Source organism: Aspergillus eucalypticola (assembly GCF_003184535.1).
Source record: "Aspergillus eucalypticola CBS 122712 chromosome Unknown BO83scaffold_5, whole genome shotgun sequence".
Classification (NCBI taxonomy): Eukaryota; Fungi; Ascomycota; class Eurotiomycetes; order Eurotiales; family Aspergillaceae; genus Aspergillus; species Aspergillus eucalypticola.
The window spans coordinates 1218136-1234151 of record NW_020290279.1 but is presented as its reverse complement, the minus strand read 5'-3'; the positions used below and the strand labels follow the sequence as shown (position 1 = coordinate 1234151).

At 48.3% G+C, this 16016-nt stretch overlaps 8 protein-coding genes and 1 non-coding gene across 9 annotated transcripts; 6 read left to right on the top strand and 3 right to left on the bottom strand.

Moving 5' to 3' along the window:
• Positions 1 to 288: 288 nt before the first annotated feature.
• Positions 289 to 929, top strand: BO83DRAFT_332630 (uncharacterized protein; the record flags this gene model as incomplete). Its single annotated transcript, XM_025528302.1, has 1 exon — positions 289 to 929. One exon carries the CDS (start codon positions 289 to 291, stop codon positions 772 to 774), a length of 486 nt encoding a protein of 161 aa, XP_025391314.1. The 3' UTR covers positions 775 to 929.
• A 130-nt stretch (positions 930 to 1059) lies between these two features.
• Positions 1060 to 2535, top strand: BO83DRAFT_376099 (class I SAM-dependent methyltransferase). Its single transcript, XM_025530629.1, has 2 exons — positions 1060 to 1562; positions 1629 to 2535. The coding sequence occupies exons 1-2, from the start codon at positions 1352 to 1354 to the stop codon at positions 2345 to 2347; spliced, it is 930 nt and encodes a 309-aa protein (XP_025391313.1). The 5' UTR covers positions 1060 to 1351; the 3' UTR covers positions 2348 to 2535.
• Positions 2536 to 3300: 765 nt separating this feature from the next.
• On the top strand, positions 3301 to 4029 carry BO83DRAFT_306525 (stage V sporulation protein k; the record flags this gene model as incomplete). The annotated part of the gene is made up of 1 exon (XM_025527295.1): positions 3301 to 4029. A coding segment is annotated over one exon (729 nt), but the record flags the coding sequence as incomplete, so codon positions are not given.
• Positions 4030 to 5074: 1045 nt separating this feature from the next.
• Positions 5075 to 5515, bottom strand: BO83DRAFT_435191 (uncharacterized protein; the record flags this gene model as incomplete). The annotated part of the gene is made up of 2 exons (XM_025535870.1): positions 5469 to 5515; positions 5075 to 5417 (listed from the first exon to the last, which is right to left on the bottom strand). Exon 2 carries the CDS (start codon positions 5399 to 5401, stop codon positions 5075 to 5077), a length of 327 nt encoding a protein of 108 aa, XP_025391311.1. The 5' UTR covers positions 5402 to 5417; positions 5469 to 5515.
• A 3389-nt stretch (positions 5516 to 8904) lies between these two features.
• Positions 8905 to 9656, bottom strand: BO83DRAFT_376098 (copper transporter family protein). The gene is made up of 3 exons (XM_025530628.1): positions 9576 to 9656; positions 9494 to 9524; positions 8905 to 9437 (listed from the first exon to the last, which is right to left on the bottom strand). Exons 1-3 carry the CDS (start codon positions 9627 to 9629, stop codon positions 8935 to 8937), a joined length of 588 nt encoding a protein of 195 aa, XP_025391310.1. The 5' UTR covers positions 9630 to 9656; the 3' UTR covers positions 8905 to 8934.
• Positions 9657 to 9866: 210 nt separating this feature from the next.
• On the top strand, positions 9867 to 11855 carry BO83DRAFT_396561 (ferric reductase family protein; the record flags this gene model as incomplete). Its single annotated transcript, XM_025533142.1, has 1 exon — positions 9867 to 11855. One exon carries the CDS (start codon positions 9867 to 9869, stop codon positions 11853 to 11855), a length of 1989 nt encoding a protein of 662 aa, XP_025391309.1.
• Positions 11856 to 12406: 551 nt separating this feature from the next.
• BO83DRAFT_459953 (O-methyl transferase B) lies at positions 12407 to 13961 on the top strand (the record flags this gene model as incomplete). The annotated part of the gene is made up of 5 exons (XM_025537191.1): positions 12407 to 12547; positions 12625 to 12745; positions 12802 to 12925; positions 13029 to 13429; positions 13491 to 13961. 5 exons carry the CDS (start codon positions 12407 to 12409, stop codon positions 13811 to 13813), a joined length of 1110 nt encoding a protein of 369 aa, XP_025391308.1. The 3' UTR covers positions 13814 to 13961.
• An 864-nt stretch (positions 13962 to 14825) lies between these two features.
• Positions 14826 to 15806, top strand: BO83DRAFT_355575 (uncharacterized protein). Its single transcript, XM_025529154.1, has 2 exons — positions 14826 to 15394; positions 15479 to 15806. The coding sequence occupies exons 1-2, from the start codon at positions 14911 to 14913 to the stop codon at positions 15628 to 15630; spliced, it is 636 nt and encodes a 211-aa protein (XP_025391307.1). The 5' UTR covers positions 14826 to 14910; the 3' UTR covers positions 15631 to 15806.
• On the bottom strand, positions 15774 to 15844 carry BO83DRAFT_t85. The gene has a single exon. It is a non-coding gene; the product is annotated as a tRNA-Gly (tRNA).
• Between the last annotated feature and the right edge of the window lie 172 nt (positions 15845 to 16016).

Genomic DNA, 16016 nt, shown 5'->3' with positions numbered 1-16016 from the left:
GACAGATTGAACTTGTATGTTCCCTCCGTATATGCCTAACGTCATGCAGATACGAGTTGGTCAATTGACCAAGTACTGGGTACCGAGAACTAGGCAGTTACATGACTAGAACTGAGCCAGGACCGAACATGGACTATCATAAGGGACGAACAACCTATATATAGGACCATGATCTACTTCCATATCATCAGCTACAACTCAGACCAGGGAATCTCTTCAAACAGACACCAGATAATAAAAACTACTTACCACCTTATCACAACTACTGCCTACTATCTATCTACCAAAATGAACCTCCTCACCACCCTCTCCCTTCTCCTCCCCTTCACCCTCGCCCACCCAACCAACCCCCTAACCGCCGCCCTGGACATCGCCCACGACGCCACCCAATCCGCTGCCAATATCATCGCATCCTCTGCGCCCTACGACCTCGTCTCCGACCTCTGCACCCCAACAGGCGCAAACTACTGCAACCTCGGAATCGCCACGTACGCACCCAACGGCCGGGTCCAGCTGCGCGAGACCTACGTCTACGATCGCTCCTGTAGGGGGCTTGGGGCCCTGCCTCAGAGTCTCGATACGGGCCATTGGTCTCTGCATTCGTTGCTGCCGTGGACGGTGGAAGTTGATGTTAAGGGCGGTGGGAATAGACCGGAGGGCGATGCTTGGTATGCCGGACGAAAAATTGATTTGGGGAAGAAGATGGCGTGTAAGGATTGTGCTGGGGGGTTGAAGGATTGGCAGTGTTGTAGGGTGGCGTTTGATTGTCGGTAACTGACTATCTTAGGTTAGTGGGAACTAGCTGGAGGAGGGGAGGTGAGTGATGATGGTCTCTTTCGGGTTTCAATGTTTTTGTCTTGTTTGGGGGAATTGATGGTTTTGGGTCGATCATGAGTTCGATGAGGAGAGTATGTTAGAGGAAGAGTGTGATTGTGTGTTTAGAAGAGGGGTTGATGGAAGTGGAGAATAATGGTCTCTTTTATAGGTAGTATGATGTCGGGACGGACGTATTGCTCCGTCTGCTGTCCGATATATCGTTTCTGGTCTCACAGGCAGCATTTTGACACATGATGTGGTCTATTTCAATCAGTACCGTAATGACCAATCTGATTGCAGATGATCACTTACATTAACCCCTTCATACAATACAGAAAGCTTCGGCAGCTGAATGGCTCGTGTCCTTGGATGAAGCACATGCTAGGCGACTATAACTACCGAGTTAAGGGTCCAGGATCCATCACATCAGCTCCACCCGACCAAAGCCCCCGCTTCCTATTTAAAGGCTAGGAAGGCACTGGTGTCTTGAAAACGTGTCAGGAAGAGTTCCCACCTTATCCCCATTTGTATCATCATGGCCATTGCGAGTTCCACCTCTGCCGCCCCGAAAGGCAACGCTTTCGTTGGAACCGAAGGGATTTATAACCTCCCGCACCACCGACGGGAGATCGACCGTCTCCAACGGCAGCACAACTTCATTCTGTCGTCCACAGGAGGCCTTCTCCTGAGCACGCCTGTGGAGACCAATGCTACCCTCAGGATTCTGGACGCTGGTGCAGCGGACGGTAAGTGGAGAGGAGGGAGCCCTTTTAGCGTCAAGATAACTCCGTTGACTCATGATGCTGGAGTAGGAACCTGGCTTCGTTCTCTAGCACAGCACTATCCCAATCAGAAATGGTCCCTTCATGGCATCGACATTGGCTCCGCGCTTTTCCCGCCCCCATCTGCAGACGGGCCGATTGTGGATCTTCAGAAGCATGACATCCGGGAGCCAATTCCAAAGCATCTGCACCTACCAGAAAGCTTCGACATCGTTCATCAACGTTATCTTATATGGGGCCTGAAAAGCTCGGAATGGCCACAGGCCGTGGGAAACTTGCGTTCAGTGTTGAAGCCTGGAGGCTGGATTCAGCTCGTGGAAGCCCAATGGGTAGATCGTGACACACCAATTGACCCTGCTAAGTTCCCTACCCTTGCCAAGATGTCGGAAATGGAAAAGTGGAGCACTGCTGCTTTCGGGATGAATGCTTATATTGCTTATGAACTGGAGGATTTGCTCAGTGACCTGGGGTTTAGGAACATCAAGAAAACATCGTTCGCTTTGGGGTATGGTGCAATGGCTAGAGAGGAGCAGTGGAAAGTGACCTCTGCTCATTTATTGGCGGAAACATTCCGCAGCCTCGGGCATAAAATGCCCCCTGGCGGTATCCCTGGGGTGGCAAGAACCCCGGCTGAGTACGATGCTTTCTTGGACGAATTGCGGGACGACGTGATGAAGCATGGATACGCGCCGCAGCTGAATATTGTCATTGGGCAGAAGCCCTCGGAACTGGCTTTAGCCTCACTCTGAGTGCACAGGTGCTGAGCTTTTCTGGACAAGGTACATGATGTGGGTTCATCATGCGTTGGACCAAATATTGTAATGCGTTCATCCTCGAGTGTTTTTGTTGAAATGCTATGACTGTTACTACGTATACCAAGCATGATAATCACCAGAGATGTAAAGTAGCCAACGATGGCACCAGCTTCATGGCGGGTAAGCAGGAAGCTTATAAGCGGGTGGGGAGAGGTTGGTCGGGAGGGTGAGGAGCGAGCATGTACAGGTGGTACGAGGGAGCTAGGGCTTCCAACTCCTTTGCCTCCGCCGCGAGAAAGTGAGGTGCTCCTTACCCAACCACTCACAGTGAACTAAATCGCGAAAACTCGTTATCAATAAAAGAAACATCAGCTGCAGTTCCAATCAATTCTGCCTACAGATAGTTGAATCATGTGTTAGGTGTGCAAATAGCCTGAGATGGCTAGACTGCACCGATGGCTCCCTTCAACACTCCATCTTCACTGAACTGAGACAACACTAGGTAAATCCCTACTACAGTGACTAGTCCCACTGCGGTGAAAAACTGCCTTTGCTTGATCCTAACACATAAGCACATAAAACTGAGCAGCATCCCTTTCAAAAACTTCTTCGCCATACTTCTGACAGGACCTTATAGATCACGACCACAACGAGCGTGAAAACAAAATCTATCATGATCGGAAGAGGCCCTATAAGTGTTCTCCCCTGCCCTGGCCATGCAAGGAGGCGGGTGTGGATGCACCTCAACCTGCGACCAGCTCCACTGGCTCAGGCAGACAAGGCTGCCTGGTTTGGTAGCTAAGATCAGACATGATATATGCGTCCGGAGTCGTTCCGCCATAGCTAGGCCAGAGGCCTATGCTGTGTAGTGGCCAGGCTCATTCTGTGTGAGACTTGAAATACCGACATAAGACATACCTTCACACATCTGTGTTGGAAACCAACTATATATCCCATTCGCGTTGGTCTTCAAGGGCCCACCAGGGACTGTAAAAACTACTACAGCTCGCATTCTTGGTGATATATTCTACGAAATGGGATTCCTCTCCGCCTCCGAAGTCATTGATTGCTCTGCGACAGATTTGATAGGCGAGTATGTAGGGCAAACAGGACACGAGATCAACCTTCTGGAGCGGGCTTTAGGCAAGGTACTATTTATCGACGAAGCTTATCGGCTAGCGGGAAAGTCCATTGGCAACTGCTCGAGCTTTGCTAATGAAGCTGTTGGAGAATTGGTCGACTGTATGACAAAGCCACGCTACTCTCGCAAGCTCGTGATTGTCCTAGCTGGCTACTCGGATGATATGGATAGGATACTTCATATTAATACGGGTTTACGGTCTCGGTTGCCCACCGATATTGTCTTTCCCTCGATGAGCCCAGCTCACTGTCTCGAATATCTTGAAGTGCAGCTAGGGAAGCTCCAGATAAGAGTGGATCGAAGCCCTACCATTAGTGAATGGGAATATTCAACCGTTCGGGACCTGTTTGCCCAGTTGCAAAAGACAAGGTCTTGGGCAAATGCCCGGGATGTTGAAACACTGGCCCGCAATATCGTTTTCGAGGTGTACAAGAGTCAACGGGGCACCAGTGATTCCGACCTCAGCGTTTCTATGGACGACATTATGAACTGTCTAGATGACATGCTAGGCCAGCGCGACCAGTCTTCTGAATAAACGCCCTCTGACGCGCGGGGTCATCTGACGCTTAGCTCACAGGTTGTTAGTATAGGTTGGTATTCTTTTGGGTTGCTTTGGTAATTGATGCTTGGTAGCTTGCATTCATACAGCTCAGGTGCATTTAGACATATTTTGAACTGTTTCTTTCAACTTAAGCACTATATTGTTAATAATACTATACAGAGTTATGGTATTTCATTAAGCAGTCCCTGCACGGTACCTCTAATGATTCATGACAGTGGACTATACAAAGACAAAAAAATATTGAGCTTCACGATCTCCATTACTCCTACATATATAGAAGTAGTATTCTCGATTATCAGTTAGAACAATACAAGAAAATCCATGAATAACCTCTATCAATTAGCAGTTGCTTACAAACTTTTAGGAGTATAACAGAAAAAGAAAAAAGTCCTTCAAAGCATTGGCCGCAAAAGCTCCCAATCAAGAGTGGCACGATGTGGTACATGTCAAGCTAACGATCTGGGAGGTCGTTTATCTCGAGGTGTTGAAGGATATCTTTCTGAGAAGTTGTTGCCTCCAATGGAATGGGACTTCCTAGCCGGGCTGCCCCTGAGGTGCTCGATTAGTCATTATATAGACAGTACATCGGGCTGTGTTTAAAAGCCTACTTTGTCCACAATGCAGGATTCTGAGTTATTAGTGCCTAGTAGTAGTCTATCGGTGTAGTTTAACCCACGGAATAGAATGCATTTCCGCCGGACTTCATACTCCAGGGTTTGAATAAAGGGGGCAAGAATAATGAAGAGTTCAGCGGATGCTACAGTGATCTGTTGATAGCCAAACCTGCATGACTTAGGCCTACGTATGTGTCCCAAGGTCTTCAATATAGATGAGGAGATCAGTAATTGATTGGTTGATAAAAGAATGTACTTGTACCAAGCAATCCCCTCAACATCAGTGTCTGAGTACATGATGATTGAAAAAAAACATCCCCAAGCCGTCCATGCGAGTCCAGTTGAATGAACTCACTCCCAATACAGATCGACTAAGAAAATCCGTGACACAGCCGTAAAGCACCTCAAGGAGGTCCTCCAGCTCCTGCGATTGCCTGCGAGACAGCTCTAGCCAGCGAATCCATGTTGTCATGGGTACTGAGTTTATCCAGGAGGATTCCGCCGTTCCAGTCCCTCACGCTGATATAGCGCACGTGTCCTTCGACTGAGTGCTCCTTAGGCTCTAGGAGCAAGGAAAAGCGCCAGTCGGCATCTTGCAGAGCTTTTGCCAGACGATGGGTGTTGTCGTGGCAGCTTCGGGGGCCCCAGATTGTTTCACCCCTGAATTTGAGCGTGCCCGTGAAGGTGTGGCCTTCCACGGTGTGCTCTTTGTGCTCGGTCCAGACTTCCATTTTTGTTGAGTTGGTTCTCGATGAGGTTAGCAGGTGGGAAATTCTGGTGTAAAGTAGCTTCTCATACCTGTCTAGTGCTTTTGGTAATGACTATGAAAGCGTCGGGTCAGATAGCTGGGCCTCGAAGGTGAGAAAAGAGATGATGTTGGTTTGTGCTCTTTATCTCGGGGGATCACGACCTCCTTTATATCTGTTTGGTAGGGGCTTTGGTGGCGAATTTATACAACTGCGCATGCAGACCGGACCATAACCCCTCTTGACCTGTGATTTCTTGGGTGTGGGGTGGTTGTTTGCTCGTTGAGCAGGTGGCTGGCTGATTCTATGATTATTCCCTCTTCTAGACTCATTACCAAAGCCCACGGGTTAGAGAAATGTGTATATGCATTGCCTGATTCTACTAATTTCGAGCCGGGCGAGACTACATCGATCAGCTCTCAGCTGAAAGACTATAATCTCGAACTTCTTGTCAAATATTACCCATATTTTCTATTGGCTGGAATGACCTTCCCGCATGCCGTACATGAAGGCTCACTGCATTGCATTTATCACACTGCAGGCTTGATATTTGGTGATTTGTAATGCAGCGGCTTAGCTGCACTATCAAGAGGGCGTTAAGGCCTTTACTTGCTCCGGGGGTCTTATCCCTACTTCATCTATATTATAAAGATACATTGAAGTTTAGCAAAGCAAAGGTAAATGTACTATCTACTGTTAGGCCAGTGTCTTGAAATAATTATGAATGTTAACGAGGCTGTACCAAGTGGCACTATTACATTTGTCATATGGCAAAAATCAGCAGGTAATTTATTATGCACTCAGAGGAGTGGCTAGATTACATCGCTAGACTACCTGCATCAGTTACGTGCCAATTTTAGTCATTTGAGTGAGAGTGCAAAGACAATCTCATCTCCCCGCACGGCCCGTACCTTTGTTATGCGACTTCCTCTGCTGGCCTGCATTATGCATGTATGTTTGAGGGGCAGTAATTGGTGACATCGGAAATCTCTCAACTGGATTGCTCACCAGGCTGCGAAATTTGCAACAGCACGACTGCCTGCGCTAAACGAAATAACTGATATTTGTTCATAATTCATGTCGCAAGCCGAGCCCTGCCTTTTCCGCGAGAGTATTCTTCATACAATGCTTTCGGGCGACTCCACATTCGATTAGAGGGTAAAATCTTAACCCAAGATATTTTCCTGTGTGAAGAATACTATCCCCACGGATATCAGCTGCTCCTCCTTTTTCATCGACGCATAGACCTCCAATGAGAGGTTGTATTGGTAACACGTTTAAATCTCTCTAACTTCAATCACCATTACTGCGGGGCTCTACTGGCACTAATGTGCTTTCGGGGTTTGCTTTTCAGCCTGCCAACAGAAGGCAGTCTAAGAGATTCACATCCTTTTTGTATAGAACTTTTCCCTTGGTTTCTTGATCATTTTTTATGGCCTGTAGCATATCCCAGATGATTGATTATTCCTGGCCTTAGATATATTGGTTGTCTCTCTCGACGTAATAACTAGAGACTGTCGCCACAAACGTTACTATTCCTTCGGGTTTCAAAGGAAAAATTTTCCGGAGGTATAAAAGCACTGTAAGCTCAAGGCTCTCACCAGGCGCACAGACACAGGTCTATTAAGTGGGGCTTTCTCATTTAGTGCTCGTACCACAATACTCTACTCCGTAGATAGTAGGTCGCTCAGGGCCGACCCGTCTACCCGGAAGTAAGTCTATTAAAAGAGAAACTGTGTGTAATATTGAATTTTTTTCACTACACCGTGTCCTCAATCACACCTGATCAACTCCTGCTGTCCAAGCGGGCTCTAGAGCGTCAAATCAGGAAGATTGGAACCAGGATTTCGTGACATCAGACTCAACAAATACTATGATACATTTTTATCCTACACCTCCACTGACTAGCCAGAGGTACTTGAAATTGCTAAGGACAGAAACATCATAGACGCATATCCACCTGTATAGTAAAACACTAGTAAAATAAAAGGTGTAATTGATGGGTTTCTAGAAATTTTATTTGCTGATTGATCTGTATAGCTCGAGTAGCCGAATTAAAGCATGATGCATAGCACATATGCAGACTTTGCGTGGCAGTTTTTGTTTACTACTGATATGATACTACAGGTAAGTCAGCAATTTAGGCCTTAAATCATAATTTTCTGATAGAGACACAAAAATAAATTCTGCGGGTAGACCTCGCCAAAGACTGCCACGTAATTCTGTATAGGTGCCATGCATTAAGCTTCAGGGATTGTCCAGCGGCTAGCCCCGCGCCAGCCCGGACTAAGGCCTCAGCATGCAGGCGGGCGCTGAGGGAGTAAGACTGTGGGATCACAAGGTGGGTTGGCTGAGGGGAAGAGGAGACAGCGCCGCTAAGGAGACAGCTGAGATCAGAATCTCAGCGAGCGGGCAACGGATAGTTGTGAAACACGAGGCTACGAACGGCCAGAACGCAGCCCACCTAGCCCATGCTAATTTCTCATCTAACCTGTGCTAACTGTTTTAGATGATTAAATAATCTATAAGTAATATAACTAAACCTTAGTTATTCAATCAGATCAGTTCAGCTCTTATTTATGGATTATTAATGTATATATCTTTACTACATCCTGGCCCTTTTTTCTTTATATAATATATTTGTTAGCAACATGTGTTCGGTTCATGTTGCCACGTAGGTAAGAAGTCCCTCAAAGATTCGCTTTACTCTTGCAAATCATTGCTAAACAGCGATATATAGATTAAACACCCGTAGTTACCTCGCACTGCAACTACTGTTAGCCCGCATGCCTAACAATCATATTCGAAGGAAAAATAAGTCTTTTCCAGTATGAAAAGTGTGTTGAGTTTATATATATTATATACTAGAGACCTTTTCAGCGTTATCTGACTATAAGTAGAGAAATTCTACTTAATCATTTTAAAAAAATGATTCTTCATCGGTGGAACTTGCTTTGGGGAGATCCTAAGGCTGATAATGTACTCATTGATGTGAATGATGATGCTTGTTTGATTGGGTTTGGGAAGAACTGTACGACCCCGTGGGTAAAAAGGTGGGCAGATGGTACGCTTGAAGGTGATAAACAGGGAGTTAGACGTTTGAGAAGGATTCTGCTTTGAGGGTTTACAATAGAGATTAGCTTAGGTGTAACTGAACAATACTGTTATGCGCTGATCAACGAATTGCTTTGAAGGAGATAGTAATCAAGAAATTATCCACCCACCAGTTGCCCCGCCGAGCCCCATCAATTTTTAACCATTGGCGACGTGAGAAATTAACTCAAAATCGCAGAACAGCAAGATTGGAAGATGGGTTTAAAGTGGGTCTGAGTATGATTGAGGGCAGCGCTCTGACAAGATGGTACAAAAGAGGCATAGTCAGGCAACAAGGCCATAATCAGGCAGCAACTATATTAATGACTAAGCACTCAAGGGCCCCTCCAATTTTACAATATTAATCTGAAACAATGTGAACTTCAAACATCATGGGCTTCGTTGCACTATAGACTGTATCATAACTACCCACAACAACCCGTCGTCCACTCTTCTGTCTGTTTCCCCGGCTCTATCTCCATTGCTTTCGTCGTATCCGTTGCCCTGGCCCCTGGCCGCGCCACCACGACACGGTACTCGCCACGGTCGCAGAACACCTTCCCCAGAAACGCCCCCAGGAAGATAGAGATGATCATGTACCCATTGTAGTACATGGCAATCAGCATGATAATGTACGCGAGCCCGAACTGCAGCGTGTGCAGTAGCGCCCGCGCCAACTGCTGCCAGGGACTGGCTCGGAAGGTAAGCACCGTTGGCCCGTGCTCTAGGCTGTCACCGCAGAAAAACTGCATGCGGTCCGATGTTGTTTGCGCTGCAACGTAGCGCTGAAATTGTCGTTGGAGATGCTCCTCGTATTGCTTGCTTAGGAGGCGGAGGAAGTCGAGCAAAACGACGAGAAAGGCGACTGCGATGCATGAGACGGCGAATTGGCCCGCCGTGTTGATGTGCCAGGTGGAGGAGAGGAAACCTGCAATTGTTAGGGCTGGATGGATCAGAGCTATACGGAGTACTAAGGATTCATACAGGCATCGATGGTGGTCCAATTCCATAACATCTGCCATGTTGATTAATCATCAGATGTCAAGCAGAGGGTGAGACGACGTACGGTTACCGAGCAGGCGCTCGAATTGGAGCTGGACATGTCCATGTGCATGTCCATGGTGGTGATGGTGATGGTGTTGCAGTTTGGGGGCCAATGGAGAGGGGAATGGCACGGTCTACTTATACGAAGCGTGAATTGAGCAGATTATCACGTACGATGCTTGGCGATGAGCAGATATCGGCCTTGGCGACTCCACCGCGATGACTCCACATCCAATCCTGAGGATATAGAAATGGCCACTGCCACCGGCTCGAGCACACCTGCAAATTTTATCCCATCTACACTTCCTCCACCATGGGGCATATTCAGGACTTCTCCCAGGATTCCGCCATGGAATACCACTGGGGGTATGTTGCCCGCCAGGTCCCCTGCACCAAAGATGCCGGTACCTGCGCCTATTTGGACGCGGTTTACCACGGCCACGATGTCAGCATGCTCTACAGCTTCATTCTGTGGGCGGTGGTCGTGGGAATTTTGTTCCTGTGGGCGTTGGGGGGACGCCTCGTTCGGTTTGATCGATCTGTAGCCAGGACCTCGCCCAAGCCTGTCCGCCAGAGTGCTCCCTACCGTCTTTCGCGGACGATCCAGGCGCTTGTCCGGCGACATCTGCTCCCGGAAGCCTTGCCCTGGGTGTTTGGACATACCACACGTCTGCAAGTCCTCATATTCCTGATTATCTCCGGGTATCTGCTGGTATTTACCCTGGTGGGCATCACCTACAAGACCTGGGTCACTCCCATTAGCGGCAGTTCGCTCAACAACACGCGCAGTGGATTGGGTCCGTGGGCGGACCGCATCGGTGTGCTGGCGTTCGCCCTCACGCCATTGTCCATCCTGCTCTCCAGTCGGGAATCATTGCTTTCGCTGATTACGGGCGTTCCATACCATCACTTCAACTTCCTCCACCGCTGGCTGGGATGGGTGATCTACATTCAGTCGGCCATGCACACCATCGGCTGGACCATCGTTGAGGGGAAGCTCTACCAGCCGCAGCCCGCGCAGTGGAACAGCTTCATCACGCAGCCGTACATCATCTGGGGCATCGTGGCCATGATTCTGCTCTCCTTCCTGGTCTTCCACAGCACTAAGCGCGGCATCCAGCTGACGGGCTACGAGTTCTTCCGCAAGGCCCACTATGTAGTCGCCATGGTCTATGTCGGGGCTTGCTGGGCGCATTGGTCACACCTGTACTGCTGGATGCTGGCCTCGCTGGTAGTCTGGTTCCTGGACCGGGGGATCCGTCTCGTTCGCGTCTTCGTGCTGCATCATCTGAACGTCCCGACCACGACGTCGTCCACCACCGGAGGGTTGCACATCCCGCACGCCGCGATTCAGTTGCACCCCAACCCGGACGATGGCGACATCATCCGCCTTGACTTTCACCATAATCACGACTCCTGGCACATCGGCCAGCACTTCTTCCTCTGCTTCCCGCAGTTGAGTCTGTGGCAAGCCCACCCACTCACCCCCTGCAGCGTACCAGACACCTTACCCACCGGCCAGCCGCACACCTACATCATCCGCGCCCGGAAGGGACTGACGCGGGAACTCGCCCACCTCGCACGCATCTCGTCACAAGATTCTCAACCGAGTGATGGTGAGACCACCACGATGACGAGCGCCGGCCCAACAACCCCAGTGATTCTCTGTGGACCTTACGGCCAGTCCATCATGGAGGAAACCACAACCGCTGGAAGCAGCAACCTCCTCTGCATTGCCGGCGGCACGGGCATCACCTTCGTGCTTCCCCCACTTCTCCATTTACTCAGCAACACATCCACTTCCAGGTACCAACCGACGCAGATCCTCGAACTCATCTGGATCATCCGCCGCAAGGCCGACATGCAATGGATCGCCCCGGAGCTCGACATCCTGCAGCGCCTGGCATCCACCCACTCGAACACGTTCAGAGTCCGCATCTTCGTGACGCGGGAGACGGCACCAGTCCCTGAGGTCTCCGACCTCGAGAAATCGCCATGCTGTGAGGGGTCGAATGCGTCGTCGGACTCTGGGGTTTCCGTGAAGTATACCCTCTCATCTGAAGACACTGCAGTCGCTGGGACAGCGGCAGCGGCCCATCATCATCCGGACCTCAAGGACATTGTCGAGGATTTCCTGGACCGGGTGGTCGATGGTCCGACGCGGGTGCTCGCCAGCGGTCCGGCGGGGATGATTACCACGCTGCGGACGGCGGTGGCGGGGCGGAATCGACCGGGAAGGGTATGGCGCGGGGAGGAACGATGGGATGTGCAATTAGTGCATGATGACCGGGTGGAGTGGTGATATCGGTGTGTTGCCTTGTATATAGTTATTTTGCAGATATGAATGTGATACCCAGCTGCTATACGTATTGCATAAGTTTTGTTGCAAAGAGTAGAGAAAAGCTGTCCAGCTGATCTGAATACGGGTCCTGACTTTGGAAGTGCTCATATGATGAGAGTGAGCCCTAATGAAAGCATCCTAGCTACATACTGTGCCATTGTATTGGTGTACTTAGTTGGTCATGGGAGTATAGTCTCTGATTGGTTAAAATAAAATGAACTGCTACTAGCATGTGGTATAGTGTGTATACTTACACTAATGTAGTGTCCAACTGCTTGTCAGATTTTAGCTGGACTATTTCTACCGCCGTATGATAAGAGACAATTGAGCCTCGAGCAATGGACGCTCGCTTCGGCTCCATTCGCTTCTTTCTTTTACCGACACTTTTAGTTAAGACTTTAAAGCCTTCTCTCCATCTGCCTTCATTGCGATCTCTACATACTTCCTCTCTCTCAAAGCGCCTCTCCTGAACTTGAATAACAAGACCTTAAGCTTCCAGAGAAAGAACCACAATGGAAGCACTTACCAAAGAAGTTCGCAGACTGGTTGAAGCTGGTGATGAAAAAGCTCGCAAAGATGTCTTGGATGCCCTGCATAAGCTGAGTGTCTCAACTGAGTCTCCGGACGACACTGTGAAGCGACTTACATTCAATGTACGTCTCCCCCCATTGCAAACAAACACGCCAAACTTGAGATACAAACTTCCAATTCTAATCTATGCTTCGTTAAGAACATGCAACTGGCCGGAATCCGTATCGGTATTGACCTGAAGCTCTTCGAGCTATTGCTTGATGGTCCCCTTACTATGGATGAGCTGAGCCAGAAGACGGGAGCCAATCCAGTCTTCCTTGGTGAGCTTTCGCTCAATATTTCTCTTCAAACACTGGTTCTAATCTGAGCCTATCAGCTCGTATACTGCGCTACTTGGCATCTTATTATGCAGTCGAGGAGGTCTCCAAAGATACCTTCACTGCATCAAATATTTCCAAGACATTTGCCGTATCCGGCCATCAAGCTGCGGTTGGTCATATGTAAGTCGACCGCTTTACCCCCACTTCGGGTTCAATAAATTAAAAACCAACTTTACCCTTATCAGGTGGAACAACTGCGGTCAGACAATCCAAGCCCTTCCAGTTGGCTCAAGGAGAACAACTACCCTGACATTCAGGACAATGTCAGAACTCCTTTTCACAAAGCCCTCAACACCGACGTGCCAGCTTTCATCTATATGCAGCAGAATCCCGAGGCCCTAGGCTATTTTGTGGAGCACATGATGTCTAATCGCGCCGGTATGCCTACTTTCCTAGACGCCTACCCAGTCTTGGAGAAGGCGACTGGTCTGAGCCCTGAAAGAGCCCTATTCGTTGATATTGGGGGTGGCTTGGGACACCAAGCAATTGGCTTCAAACAGCGCTACCCCCAGCTGGAGGGCCGAGTGATCGTCCAGGACCTTGCCCAGACCTTAGCTCACGCCATTGACTTCCCTGGGGTGGAGAAGCAGACGTATGACTTCTTTACGCCCCAGGTTGTAAAAGGTACAGTCTATCCCTGTCTCAGTGCCCTTTTGATCCTTCATTGTGACTTATCCAATGGAAGATTCAGGTGCGAAATTCTACTATCTGCGGAACATCTTCCATGACTGGCCCGATTATAAAGTTCTAGAGATTATCAAGGATATAATCGAAGCCATGGCACCGGACTCATATCTTTTGATTGACGAGATGGTATTGCCTAACACGGGGGTGCACTGGCAGCAGGCGCAATTGGATATGTTGATGATGGCTACTCTAGGAGCGAGGGAACGTACCCAGGGGCAGTGGTACCATCTGGCGGAAGAGGCTGGGCTGACTATCAATCAAGTGTATACTTATACAATGAGCCTGCGGGATAGTATCATTGAGGCTGTGCCCAAGGCTTAGTCGCCACCTGGATTTATGATCTATTTGATTAGTAAACCCAGGATATATTGACTATGAAGCTCGAATAGGTTATTTATATGTCTTGAATTTACCCGGCTTACTTGGTATGGGAAATCTTGATGATGAGATATGGGAAACAACGCTCGAGGGAACTAAGTACTAGGATTGCAACCACAGTCGAACCGAGCGGCGTAGCTATCTGCTTTGTACCTAATGCCAGCTTGACTAAGGAGATATTGTGGATATAGGCCGAGCTGAAAAGCAATAAGACGAAGCGCTAAGTCAGTGCTGATCCGCACGTCAAACCTGTATAGATAGTAGCCCTTATACTCGGTTATAGGCAAGGAGCATCTGGCTAGTCCAAATGCGCTAATTGGTTATTTTAAGCGAGGTTCTGGCCATCTCATGTCTCAAGTGATCGAGCCAATCAACCGTTGAATCTACCATGCATTACTAGCTGGTTTTCATTTTGATTCATGATTCCATGTCATCTGCCTTTTCCGGTTCTTGTACACATTCCCAGAAACGGCGGCTTGCGGGAGCATGTAGTAATATAAATTTCCCAAACGTTAACAGAAATAGCATTGTACACCAAATTAGTCATTCAGGTGCAGGTTCTTGCAATGTTAGTATATCAAAAGCGATATCAATACACAGTGACCTTTCGAACTTAAAGCTTCTCCCGTAGTTGCTCAATTGTAGTAGTAGAGTGGGTTATTACGGCACTCAACAGATAGTACATTGTACCGCAATAAACTATCATATATTAACCCTACAATACATTTCCCCAAAAGAATATCACAACAAAACAAAACAAAACAGTCAAGCATTACAATAAATTTATTTCCATATCCTACAGATTGACTAACAGACCAGCTCCCAAAATTAACTAATAAATAACCAGATAACCAAGTGATCTCCACCCGCCTGGCAGTTCCCCGACCCGCCCTCCCGCCGAGCCCCATCAATTCAACTAACTAACCGCATGCATGCATCAACCATCCATCCATCTCCACACCTCCCTTAACTGTTTTAACCCCCATCCCAATTCCAATCCCATCTCATCCTCCCTATCATCGAAAAAGAAATTCCCCAAGATGGACCCAGAATCAGACACAGCAGACCCCTCCAATCCTCCCGTAATCAACTACATTCTCTCCTTCCTCCTAGTCGGGGTAGCTTGGGGTTTCACCACCCCTTTCATCCGGCGCGCAGCCGCGGACTTTGCAGCCCGCCAGCAACAAAAACAGCAACCAGACGACAACATCACCACCACCAATGATGAGGCAAATGTCCCCCTAACACCGGTGTCTCCCGAATACACCGACGAGACACGCCCCGAGGATGAACGGGGAGAAGAAAGCGAGGAAGATAATCCTCCCCCAGCTAGCCACCAAGAACAGCAGCAACAACCGGCATGGATGCAACAGCAACAGCCGAAACAGCAATCCTGGCTCCGCAAAAAAATCATCACGTTATTCTGGACGGTTGTTAATTTACTTCGCACGCCCGCGTATTCTATTCCCCTGGTTGTGAATTTGACCGGGAGTGTGTGGTTCTTTTTGTTGGTGGGGAAGCATGGTATGTATGCCCTTTACATTGTTACCTTCTATGGGTGAATGTGTGGTATGGAGTAATTGTGTATATACTAATGGTGATGTATAGAATTATCATTAACTGTCCCCCTCGCCAACTCCAGTGCGTTTTTGTTCACGGTGTTGGGCGAATGGTATGTTGAGAGGAAGGTCATTGAGCGGGAGACGTGGTTGGGGATGGCGTTGGTGTTGGGTGGGATTGCGGTTTGTGTTATGGCTTAGTTCATATTTCTTCATTACTAGTATCTAGATTGTGTTGTGGGTTTGTAGGGGTATAGTGTAGTATTATATGTTGGTGTCGTTGTTTGTATGTAGTTGATGGGGTTGGAATTGGTGTGGGAAAAAAAGAAATCACAAAAAAGTTGTGCATCATCCGTGAATCGAACACGGGCCTCATCGATGGCAACGATGAATTCTACCACTAGACCAATGATGCTGTTGTTATATTATGTTGTTTCTTTAATGATACATATTACAAATGTAAGTGGAGACAGGGAATTGACTGCATATTGCTTCTCTTCCCCCGGAGTTACTTGGGTTATATGTGTACGTTGCAGAACGCATAATGTCATATGTTACATAAACTAAAGAACTATCTATCATATCAA